General features: G+C 47.1%; 1 protein-coding gene across 1 annotated transcript in view; it reads left to right on the top strand.

Annotated features, from left to right (window-relative positions):
• KIF13A (kinesin family member 13A) overlaps nt 1–12,499 on the top strand; it is a 220,620-nt gene that overhangs the window by 184,054 nt on the left and 24,067 nt on the right. Inside the window, exons 26-32 of the mRNA XM_049765233.1 lie at nt 1,266–1,365; nt 2,713–2,839; nt 5,901–5,956; nt 9,159–9,283; nt 9,400–9,576; nt 10,724–10,816; nt 11,548–11,700. Of these exons, the coding sequence (XP_049621190.1) occupies nt 1,266–1,365; nt 2,713–2,839; nt 5,901–5,956; nt 9,159–9,283; nt 9,400–9,576; nt 10,724–10,816; nt 11,548–11,700 (831 nt within the window). The remainder of the gene's footprint in view (nt 1–1,265; nt 1,366–2,712; nt 2,840–5,900; nt 5,957–9,158; nt 9,284–9,399; nt 9,577–10,723; nt 10,817–11,547; nt 11,701–12,499) is intronic.

Genomic DNA, 12,499 nt, shown 5'->3' with positions numbered 1-12,499 from the left:
AATAGTTTCGTTTAGTCAGCTTACTCCTCGTTAGGGTAAATGTAATTTGCTATAACTTGGCAATTTTTACTTTCTGTTTTTTCCCTTTGGGGGAATCTAGAAAAAAAATACTAGGACAGATAGGAAATTTCTCTTAGTTGATGGGGGATGTGGGGAAATAATAAAAGTCAAAGCCGAAACCCAAGAGGAGGTTTTCCAGTTTGGGTTCCCAGTCTTTGTACTGATTTTTGTTTGTTTGTTTTTGGGCCATATCCAGTGGTACTCAGGGCTCTCTCCTGGCTCTGCGCTCTGGGACCACTCCCGGTGAGGCTCAGGGGACCATATAAGGTGCCGGGAATCGAACCCAGGTGCAAGGCAAGTGCCCTACCCGCTGTACTATCACTCTGACCCAGCACTTAATATTTTAAAAGCATGTTTATACCAAGCACCTTCCTAAATGTAAAATATGGGGGCATTTTAGGTCATTTATAGCTTCTCGGGGGTCTATTCTTGACCTTATGTCTTAAAGAGTTAGACTAGAATTAGGATTAAGCAAGAATTAGGCTATACAATTAGAGGGGTTCATTCTCTCCCCCATCATTTTACAGAAAGCAAGCCCAGCTCCCCTGGGGTCCCAGCATTGCCATCGACTCATGCCTCTCGGCTCTGGGCTCCTGCCATGTCCTTGACCTTGAGTCTAAAGGACGCTGCTGTGGGCTTCTCATGTCTTGGCTGGCTGCATGCTGAGGGTGTGCATGGGCATTTTCCCTTCGCCTCATGGTAGTGTTTGAAGGCAAAAATCTTGGCCGTGAGTTCACTAGGTTCTCTGCACACCTTCTGTCTGCATTTCAGAAGGTTCACTCTATTGGGCCTTCACACTCTGCCCTGCCATGCCAGCGCCTGTCATTGCCAGCTTCATTCACTGCTCCCTGCTGCAGGCTCTGTTTCCCGGTTTCCTCTTGCTTGGAATCACCAGTAGTACATATGTGACTGATATGTGAAAAATCATCCCGGGTTCTGGTGTCGGGGCAGCTTTGCTGGCTTTTACATGAATTCGCCTACCTATGTGGAAATTCTGGGCTCTGGTCTGGGACAGTGGTCAGCATGCAACGAGTGCTACTCAGGCCTCTTCTTTCTCGCGAATTAATCACACACAGCTCTGTTCAGTGGCCTTTCCCAATGCGAACGTTTCCTATTTCTGCATTAAAAGTCAAGAAAAGAGAAAAAGCCAAAGGAATAAGGGGCGGTGCACCCTGCAGCCAACCGTGTTTCCCTTCCTGCCGCAGGAGGAAGACTTAAACTGCGTGAGAGAAAGGTGGTCGGATGCTCTCATTAAGCGGCGAGAATACTTAGATGAGCAGATTAAGAAAGTCAGCAACAAGCAAGGTATGAACTCCTGCATTCCGCGGAGACAGACAGTCTCTGCCCTAGGTGGGAAAACTCTAGGGTCTTTGTGGTTTTGCCTCGCCACAGTTCTGACTGTGAGTGGCATCTCTTGTCCTTTGAGGACATGTTTTTTGGGCCACACCTGGCAGTGCTCAGGAGTTACTCCTGGCTCTCTACTCAGAAATTGCTCCTGGCAGACTCGGGGAACCATATGGGATGCCGAGGATCGAACCCAGGTCCATCCCGGGTCAACCATGTAAAAGGCAAATGCCCTACTGCTGTGCTATCGCTCCAGCTCCAAAATTCCTGTTCATTGCGAGAGTGAAGAAAAAACAAGTTTTGTAGAATGTGGCACATGGTGTCTTTGTATAAAGGTAGATGGTGTGGGGCTGAAATAATAGCACAGCAGGTAGGGTGTTTGCCTTACACACGGCCAACCAAAATTCAATCCCCAGGAACCCATATAGTTCCTTATCCTACCAAGAGCAATTTCTGAACACAGAGTCAGGAGTAATCCCTGAGTGCCACCGGACATGCCCTCTTTCAGAAATAAAATAAAGGGCCCGGAGAGATAGCACAGCATCGTTTGCTTTGCAAGCAGCCGATCCAGGACCAAAGGTGGTTGGTTCAAATCCCGGTGTCCCATATGGTCCCCCATGCCTGCCAGGAGGTATTTCTGAGCAGACAGCCAGGAGTAACCCCTGAGCACCGCCGGGTGTGGCCCAAAAACCTAAATAAATAAATAAATGAATGAATAAATAAATAAAATAAAATAAAAGGTAAACAGCCAATAAAGGCATGTTGGACCTGTTCTTGCATTTGATCATTACTCCAAGGGTGTGGAGGATGCCTGGCTTAGTGTATTAAAGCCAGGACTGAGGCCGGAGAGATAGCACAGCGGTAAGGCTTGCCTTGCAAGCAGTCAGTCGATCCAGGACAGACGTTGGTTCAAATCCCAGCATCCCATATGGTCCTCTGAGTCTGCCAGGAGCGATTTTTGAGCACAGATCCAGGAGTAACCCCTGAGTGCCACCGGGCAAGATCCAAAAACCAAAACAAACAAACAAAAATTTAAATTAAAAAAATAAAGCCAGGCCTGCCCATGGACTAACTCCCTAGCACAGAAACCCGGAACCCCTTATATTCTCTTCCTCTAGTCCCCAGTCCCTATTGGTTGGTTCCAGTGGGTCAGGGCCTACCCTGAGCTCAGCTTGAAGTTCATGCTGGGGCCCCTTACAGCCTTCTCAGGATGGAGAGTGTCCTATAGCCCCTGTTGGACACCCCAGCATGCATTGCTCTTTGGGTCCCTTTTCCTGTCTCAGTGTTTACACTCTCATTCTCCCACAGAAAAGACAGAAGATGATGTGGAGCGGGAAGCAAGACTGGTGGAGCAGTGGGTGGGGCTGACAGAGGAGAGGAACGCAGTGCTGGTCCCCGCACCCGGCAGTGGCATCCCCGGGGCACCCGCAGACTGGTAAGTATCGCCGGCCTCCATGTATGGTGCATGGCAAGAGCCAGGCCAGTATGAGATGCCACCAGGCCCTGCCACCCTTCCCCAGGGGATTTCTATTGCCCCTTCCTCCCCGTTATAGGAAGCCTGAGAGCAGCATTGCCTTCCCAGCATCCAGAACCCTAGGCTGTTCTGCATGCGGTGCTCACCCCAGGACTTAAATCATTCTGGCTCTATAGAGAGCTATTTCCCCTCTTGAGAGGCAGCCACTGTTTTGGGGGAGAAGGGATGACAGCTTTAGTGCAATCACAGCCTGCAGTGCTCAGGAGTGAGTCCAGGCTCTGCTCTGCAGTGACCCCTGATGGGTGCTCAGGGAACTACATGTGATGCTGGGGAATGAGTTGGGGTCAGCACTGCGCTAGGCCAGCGAGCACCTTAAACTCAGTACTTCTCCCCAAAAACTGGTCAGTTTGTTTGCTTTTAGTTTGCGCCACAGTGGCAGTACCCAGGGGTTACTCCTGACTCTGCACTCAGGAATCACTCCTGGTGGGCTCATGGCACCATATGGGATGCCAGGGATTGAACCCAGGTCAGATGTTATACTATCTCTATAGCCCCCAAACAATATTTTTTTAATCTGCCCTAAATCCTGTTTAGTGTGAACATTAACATAGTGATCATTAGGGCCCAGAGAGATAGCACAGCGGTGTTTGCCTTGCAAGCAGCCGATCCAGAACCTAAGGTGGTTGGTTCGAATCCCAGTGTCCCATAAGGTCCCCCGTGCCTGCCAGGAGTTATTTCTGAGCAGATAGCCAGGAGTAACCCCTGAGCACTGCCGGGTGTGGCCCAAAAACCAAAAAAAAAAAAAAAAAAAAAAACCAACATAGTGATCATTAAACAGTAATCACTCTGCTGTCATGAATTGACCCATCAGTCCAGTGAATGACGATAAAAAGCAGCATAACATAGTCCTGGAGGGCCAATAGATATGGATTTACTTTCTATAATTTTTTCAGGGTTTTTTGGGGGGAGGGGTTGGGTCACACCCAGTGGCAGTCGGGTTACTCCTGGCTCTGCGCTCAGAAATCACCCCTGGCAGGCTGGGGGACTATAGGGGATGCCAACGACCAAACCCAGATCAGTCCTGGGTTAGCCCCGTGCAAGACAAACGTCCTAACATTGTGTTATTGCTCTGGGCCCAGCTTTTATAATTATTCTTTTCAGCAGCCAAATTAATTAAAAATGATTCATTACATATCAGGGTTCTTCTTGGCTGGTCCAGCAAAAGCACATAAAAATCTCAGTGGGAGTAAAACTGAATTTATGTTCAACAGAGATTGTGCCTAGGTACAGATTCTTGAGGAAATAAAAGTTTGTGACTTCAGGTTCTGAGAGAAGGAGTCAGCTAGACAGAGACCCTGGGGTGCCAGGGAGGGAGGAGGGGTCTCATTTGATCCACTCAATGAGAAGGGAGTCTGACTTTATGTAGTAAAACTCCACCACTAACTTAAATTTTCTGATGAACATGTAATTTTTATGTTGTACTAATTGCCTGGAATCTGGGTAATTAATCCTTGTGTGATAGCAATTTCTTTGAGCTCTACAGAGCCTTCATAGCATTTAGCTCCACAAATCATGTATTGAAAATAATTTTCCCTGGGTATCATGGCGGGAGGACCTGATTATTTGTGGGAGCAGTCAGTTGTGCACTAGATATTTCTTCTATTTACTAAGGCCAAAGCGATAGCACAGCAGGTAGGGCATTTTCCATGCACATGGCATACCGGGTTTCCATCCCCAACATCCCATATGGCTTCCCGAGCCTGCCGGGAGCTATTTCTGAGTGCAGAGCCAGGAGTAACCCCTGAGTGTTGCTGGATGTGGCCCCAAAACTAAAACAAACACTACAGATCCCCTTAAATGTTTGTAAAACATAGAGTTTTAGGTTTCAGCTCTAGTAATCCTTATTTAAAAGAAAGGTAGACCCAAATTTTTTTCTGTTAAGAAATCACTGGGCGATTTTTTTTCCATCTCTTTATTTTTGCAATGCTGGGGTTCAAACCCAAGGCCTTATACATTCACGACAAATTCTCTATTGATGAGTCACAGCTCTGACCCACAGGTGATTCTGGCACAAATAGATCCTTTCTGAGCAAATTATTGATTCATTTTTCCTGCCTATCCCTCTTTCCTGTCACGTGTCCTTTGAGCTATTAAAATATCAAACTTGGGCTGGAGAGACAGCCTGGAGGTAAGGCATTTGCCTTGCATGCAGAAGGATGGTGGTTCGAAACCTGGCATCCCATATGGTCCCCTGAGCCTGCCAGGAGCAATTTCTGAGTGTAGAGCCAGGAGTAAGCCCTGAGCGCTGCCGGGTGTCACCCAAAAAAAAACAAAAAATAAATAAGTAAAAAATATTGGACTTAAGGGGCTAGAGATACGGTATAGTGAGTAGATGCTTGTCTTACATGCAGCTTAGATTGATTCCTATTTCCCTCTATCATCCCCCAAATTCTGCTAGGTGGGATCCCTGAGCACAGAGCCAGGAGTAAGCCCTGAGCACTACAAAATATGGCCTAAAAGATGTGTTTGCGTGTGTGTGTGTGTGTGTGTGTGTGTGTGTGCGCGCGCGCGCGCGCATGCACATGCTTATTCTTTGTTTCTTCTTTTTTTTTTCTTTTTATTTATTTATTTATTTATTTTGGTTTTTCGGCCACACCCATTTGATGCTCAGGGGTTACTCCTGGCTAAGCACTCAAAAATTGCCCCTGGCTTGGGGGGACCATATGGGACGCCGGGGGATCGAACCACAGTTCTTCCTTGGCTAGTGCTTGCAAGGCAAACACCTTACCTCTAGCGCCACCTCTCCGGCCCCTAACTTATTCTTTGTTTCTGTCAGTGGTATGTCATTCCTATAATAATCATCCTTTCTAGGAGTCATATAACTTCCCTGACTTATATCAACAGTAATGTCACGAAGTGGGAAATTGTTTCATTAATTGACCCTGTGGCTCTTCTTCTTAGCCTCTTGCAGTATTGAATTTAACAAGATGTAAAGTGTATATTTTGTTCTGATTAAATGCAGGGTCCCGCCGCCTGGAATGGAAACCCACATACCAGTTCTCTTCCTAGATTTGAATGGTAAGGGGACCCCACACGTTCTAGGGGGTCATGTCATTTTATTAGACTTTGTGATCTCTTTATTTTTGGTTTGGCTTGGAAGTTTTTTTTATTAAATCACCGCGAGATACGAGTTACAATGTTGTTGATAGCTGAGTTTCGTTCCTACAACATTTTTGGTTTGTTTGTTTTGTTTTTATTTTTGGGCCACACCCAGCAGTGCTCAGGAGTTACTCCAGATTCTGCACTCAGAAATCACTCCTGGCAGGCTCGGGGAACCAGATGGGATGCCAGGGATTGAACCTGGATCCATCCTGGATCAGCCATGTTCAAGGCAAATGCCCTACCACTGTGCTATCTCTCTGGCCCCTCGTTCCTACAATGTTCTGATACCCATCTCTTCACCAGTATTTATTTCCCACCACCAATGTCCCCAGTTTCCCTCCTGCCCCACCCATCCCTTTGTAATCTCTTTAGACCCACTTGTCTTAGAGTTTTTCTCATCAGTCTGAAGATATGCAGGTGAAATGATTGTTTATTAATATTTTTAAGTTTAATGGGTCTTCCTTCCTTCCTCTCTTCCTTCTTCCTTTCTCCCTTATTTCCTTCCTTTCTTCATTCTTTCTTCTTTCTTCCCTCCCTCCCTTTCTTCCTTCCTTTCTTCCTTCCTCCCTTTTTTCCTTCCTCATTCCTTCCTCCTTTCCTTGTTTACTTCCTTCTAATTGTCCCAAACATTTTCTATAACTATCTTTTCTTCAAGTCAGAAATAACCAAGAGTTATTATACTTTAAATTAGACCTCTACTTACATATACATTTTTACATAGGACTACAGATAAACTGATATATATGATGTAACATGACCATTACACACTTTATCTTGGAATATAAAAAAAAAGAAGAATTAAAAAATTTGGGGCTGGAGAGATAACATGGAGGTAGGGCATTTGCCTTGCATGCGGAATGATGTGGTTCGAATTCTGGCATCCCATATCATCCCCTGAGCCTGCCAAAAGCAATTTCTGAGCATAGAGCCAGGAATAACCCCTGAGTGTTGCTGGGTGTGACCCAAAAAAAAAAAATTAAAAAGTTTAATGGTTAAATTTTCTTTTCATCTTAGGGCAGGGGTCCTCAAACTTTTTTTTTTTTGGGGGGGGGCCACACCCAGCAGTGCTCAGGGGTGACTCCTGGCTGTCTGCTCAGAAATAGCTCCTGGCAGGCACGGGGGACCATATGGGACACTGGGATTCGAACCAACCACCTTTGGTCCTGGATCGGCTGCTTGCAAGGCAAACGCTGCTTTGCTATCTCTCCGGGCCCGTCAAACTTTTTAAACAGGGGGCCAGTTCACTGTCCCTCAGACCATTGGAGGGTCTGACTATAATAAAAACAAAACTTATGAACGAATTCTTATGCATATTGCATATATCTTATTTTGCAATGAAGAAACAAAACAGATACAAATACAATATGTGGCCTGCGGGCCATAGTTTGAGGACCACTGATAGGGGGTCACACTGGTGATGACCTAGAGTTGCTTCCAGCTCTGTTCTTGAGGGTCACTCTAGTCTAGACTTTACTCAGCACCTTGTGGCCCCGGGATCCACACTCAGGCATCTTACTACATGCATTGTTTCTCTCTTTTACTCTCTCTGTTTGTTGGGGGTAGTTTTGGGGCCAGCCCCAGCAGTGCTCAGGTCTTATTTCTGCCTCTGCACTCATGGATAACTCCTAGCAGTGCTTAGGTCACCATGTGTGGGGCTCAAATCCAAGCCAGCATGTGCAAGGCAAGTGTCCTCCGTGTTGACTATCTATCCTGCTCTCCCACTCCACTTCTGACTGGTCTGGGGCAGAGGATTGAAGACCAAATCAGAAAGGAAACTCAAGAGAATTGACAGCAGCTCCAGTAGGTCTAATAGGAGTGTTGGACATCAAACAGCAGCAGAATTGGAAGGTGTGTTTATATTACTCTAAAAAACAAACAAACAAAAAAAAAAAACAAAAACAGTGCACCTAGGAAGATAGCCACCATACCATTCTTTTTTCTTTTTCCTTTTTTTCTGGTTTTGGGGCACACCCGATGCTCAGGGATTACTCCTGGTTATCTGCTCAGAAGCAAGTATTTTTATAATATAGACTCAATATAGACAGTGCCTAGGGAACCCTCTGCAGTGCCAGAAATTGAACCGGGTCCACAGGATGCAAGGCCTTAGCTCCTGGATTGTCTCTCTCGGCACTGTTCTTTCTGGTTTATGGGAGGTTCCCCTGAGACTCTCATAATTATTGGGGTTAAGGATAAAGAACTATTGGTCATGAAGTCTCGACTCCAGTCACAGGGTAAGGAATAAAAAGAGGGTTAAAGGGCCAGAGTGGTGGCACAAGTAGTAGGGCATTTGCCTTGCACACGCTAACCTAGGATGAACCAGGTTCGATCCCCGGCATCTCATATGGTCCCCACAACCCAGGAGCGATTTCTGAGCGCATAGCCAGGAGTAACCCCTGAGTGTCACCAGGTGTGGCCCAAAAAAAGAAGAAAAAGAGGGTTAAAAAGAAAGAGTGTTGGGGCTCGAGCAATAACACAGCAATAGGGCATTTGCCTTGCATGTAGATGGCCTGGGACAGACACGGGTTTGATCTCTAGCATCTCATATGGTCCTCTGAGCCTGCTAGGAGCAATTTTTTTTTTTTTTTTTTTTTTTTGGTTTTTGGGCCACACCCTGTGACGCTCAGGGGTTACTCCTGGCTATGCGCTCAGAAGTTGCTCCTGGCTTCTTGGGGGACCATATGGGACGCCGGGGGATCGAACCGCGGTCCGTGCGCAGGCAAGGCAGGCACCTTAGCTCCAGCGCCACCGCCCGGCCCCGCTAGGAGCAATTTTTGAGTTCAGAGCCAGGAGTAACCTTTGAATGCCACGAGGCGTGGGCCAAAAACCAAACAAACAAACAAACAAAAAGAGTGTTATGTACAACCTTTATATATAAACTGCATATTGTAAATGTGGGTGCTTCTGGGGGCTGGAGAGATGGTACAGCAGGCAGGGCACTTGCAAGTAGCCAATCTGAGTTCAAAACTCGGCACTCCACATGGTCTCCCAAGCCTTTCCAGGAGTAAACCATGAGCACAGAGCCAGGAGTAAGTCCTGAGCATGGCTGGCTGTGATTCAAAAAAAAAAAGAAACCAAAAATCTGACCTTCCACCCTTCTTACACTTCTGTGCCTTCTCAGCAGACGACCTGAGTGCCAATGAGCAACTCGTGGGCCCCCACGCATCGGGGGTGAACTCCATCCTGCCCAAGGAACATGGCAGCCAGTTCTTCTACCTGCCCATCATCCGACATAGCGACGAGGAGGTAACAGCCCCTTAAGTGGCACCGCACAGTTGAGGGCCTGGGAAGCAGCCAACCATGACCATGTCCCTGCTATCCCTCATTGTATCTGGTCTCTGTCCCTCTGTCCCCATCCGCAGGTTTCAGCCACGGCCTCTTGGGACTCATCAGTGCATGACTCTGTGCACTTAAACCGGGTCACACCTCCCAACGAAAGAATCTACCTGATCGTGAAGACCACGGTGCAGCTCAGCCACCCAGCGGCCATGGAGCTGGTGCTGCGGAAGCGGATTGCAGCCAATATCTACAACAAACAGGTAGTGCCAGAGCTATAGCATAGCGAGTGGTAAGACATTTGCTTTGCAAGGGGCCAATTCAGGACGGACCCCAGTTTGAATCCCAGCATCCCATATGGTCCCCCGAGTCTGCCAGGAGCGACTTCTGAGTGCAGAGCCAGGAGTGACTCCTGCATGCCGCCGAGTGTGACCCAAAAACAAAAACGAAAAAGGAAAAGAGGTAGGAACAGGCCTATCACTGCCTGGATATGTGTGTTGGAAATGCCTCCCTTCTGTCACTGGGCCATCTGGGGGGGCTGTGCAACAGGGCTGCAGATTTTATGCACAGCCTAGAGGCTGCAGCTCTTCAGCTCCTGTATGACCAGTGTAATAGGGTATGAGAAAAGCAGGGGCCATTGCAGGCTGAGTCCTAGTCCTTGACCTGTTTCGGAAGCCAAAGCACCCTGGCATATCTTTTGAGTTTGGTTTGAGTTTGGGGGTCACCCAGGGTAGTGCTCTGGGGTATTCCATGCTCTGGCTCTGTGCTAAGGAATAACTCCTGGGGACTGTATCAGGATGTCAGGGATCGAACTAGGGTCAGTCACATTCAGGACTAGTGCCTTAATCCCTGTGTTATCTCTGGGAATTTAATGACAGATGTAAATGGCCTCAGGCCCCAGCAAGTCCTTATTCTGCTGCCTCCTTGGATTTCATCTCAGAGGCACTTAAATTAAAACCAAAATCCCCGCTAGTGCTGAGAGGGGCTGGTAAGACCTCAGTGAGGACTAAAGGGTGGCCAAGGGCTGGGGAAAGACAGACAGGCTACAGAATCTGTGGCCAAGCCCCCAAGCACAATTATACAATTTTTAGTCTCTCAGAAGGGTCCCAAACATATTTTCTTCATTCCCTACTTTTCGGGGGTGCTACACCCATTGAAGATCATGTGATACCAGGAATCAATCTGGAGTCAACCACATGCAACCAGGCATGAATTTTCTATTGCATTTTCCTCTTTTACCAAAGCATGGGTGTGTGTAGGTATGTGGGTGTGGTCTGAATGTGTGTGTATGTATGTAAAACAGTCACCACTAGCACTTATACAATATGTAAACACCAAATAATTTCCCCATCTTTTTTTATTAATTTCCCCATTTTCACATCACAGTAATTCAGCCTTTCTTTCCCTCAGAGCTTCACCCAAAGTTTGAAGAGGAGAATATCACTGAAAAATATTTTTTATTCCTGCGGAGTGACCTATGAAATAGTGTCAAACATACCAAAGGTAAAAGATGTGTCTCTTTTCCACATATGAAGAGATAAGGGGGGACGTGTTGAGCCTCAAAATTTTTTATTGCTGCTGTTTGAGGTTTCTTTTTTGTGTGTGTGTGTGTGTGTGATTTTTTTGGGTCACACCTGGCAGTGCTCAGGGGTTATTCCTGGCTCCAGGCTCAGAAATTGCTCCTGGCAAACATGGTCCCCCATATGGGACACCAGAATTTGAATCGATGACCTCCTGCATGAAAGGCAAACGCCTTACCTCCAGGCTATCTCTCCGGCCCAATGTTTGAGGTTTCTTGGGATTTGGGATGACAAATAGCGATGCTCAGGGTTTACTTGTGGTTCTGCATTCAGGAATCATTCCTGTTGGGCTAGGGGACCATATGGAGTGCTGGGGACTGAACCCAGGTTGACCACATGCAAAGCAAACACCTTCCCTGCTGTGCTATCTATCATTACAATCCCAGCCTTTTTGTTTGTTTGGTTGGTTTATTGAAACCATTGTGATCTACAGAGTCCTTCACAATTGAATTTCAGATATACAATGAGTCAGGGCCATTCCCACCACCAGTGAACCCAGAGTGCATCCTATAATATACCCTTTGACCTTTGACCCCAAACTGCATATCACCCTTTGACCTTTGACCCCAAACCTCACAACAGTTGAATAACTTTCTCACCCTGACTTGGAGGACAGCCTGCCACTCTCAGAATTCTGCCTTCTTGTCACCTTAGGCCACCGAGGAGATTGAAGACCGGGAAACACTGGCCCTCATGGCAGCCAGGAGCGAGAACGAAGGTGCGTCAGATGGAGAGACATACATCGAGAAGTATACCCGGGGCGTGCTGCAGGTCGAGAACATTCTGAGCCTTGAACGGCTCCGGCAGGCAAGTAACCATGCATCTAGGCCAAGGCTGAGCTCATCTGCCATGACCCCCAGGGAGCAAAGATGAATGTATGTACCCAGCATCTTCCTGCTGATGCTGACAAGTGAAGGAGCAATGCAGGGACAAGTGTGGTTAGGCAAGACAGCTGCTTCGATCCGGGCACAGCAGAGTTCAATGCCACTGCTCCGTGGGATGCCTCCTTGAAGACTCTGCTGAAGGGATTCAGATATGTTGCTGTATTTCATGCACCCCTTTGAGCTAAACACTGTTATCAGTCCTGGGTTAGAAGTGAGGGGCCGAAGAGATAGCACAGCAGTAGGGCCTTACAGGCCTTACACATGACCAATCCAGAACGGACCTAGGTTTGATCCCTGGCATCCCATATGGTCCCCTAGCCTCCAGGAGTGATTTCTGAGCACAGAGCAAGGAGTAACCACTGAACACCACAGGGTACGGCACAAAAACAAAAAAGAAATATTAAACACCAAAAGAAATGTAGTGGATACAATAATATTCCAGGCTTGGGGGGCTAGAGAAATAAGTCAAAAGTCTAGATCCTGTGCTTTGCATGAGGAAGACCCAGATTCAATCCCCGGCAGGCTGTGGTCCCTTAAGCATTGCTCGGAGCAACCCTTGAGCACAGAGCCAGAACAAACACTGCTGGGTGTAACCCCCAAACCAAAAACAAACCAATGAATGATTCTGGGTTTATAGATACAATTTTTTTTTTGCTTGATTGTTTGGTTTTATTATTATTTGGGGGCCACACCCAGCAATACTTAGATTTACTCCTTGCTCT

The sequence above is a fragment of the Suncus etruscus genome, chromosome 18, assembly GCF_024139225.1.
Source record: "Suncus etruscus isolate mSunEtr1 chromosome 18, mSunEtr1.pri.cur, whole genome shotgun sequence".
Taxonomy (NCBI): domain Eukaryota; kingdom Metazoa; phylum Chordata; class Mammalia; order Eulipotyphla; family Soricidae; genus Suncus; species Suncus etruscus.
This window is presented reverse-complemented; position numbering and strand designations above follow the sequence as displayed.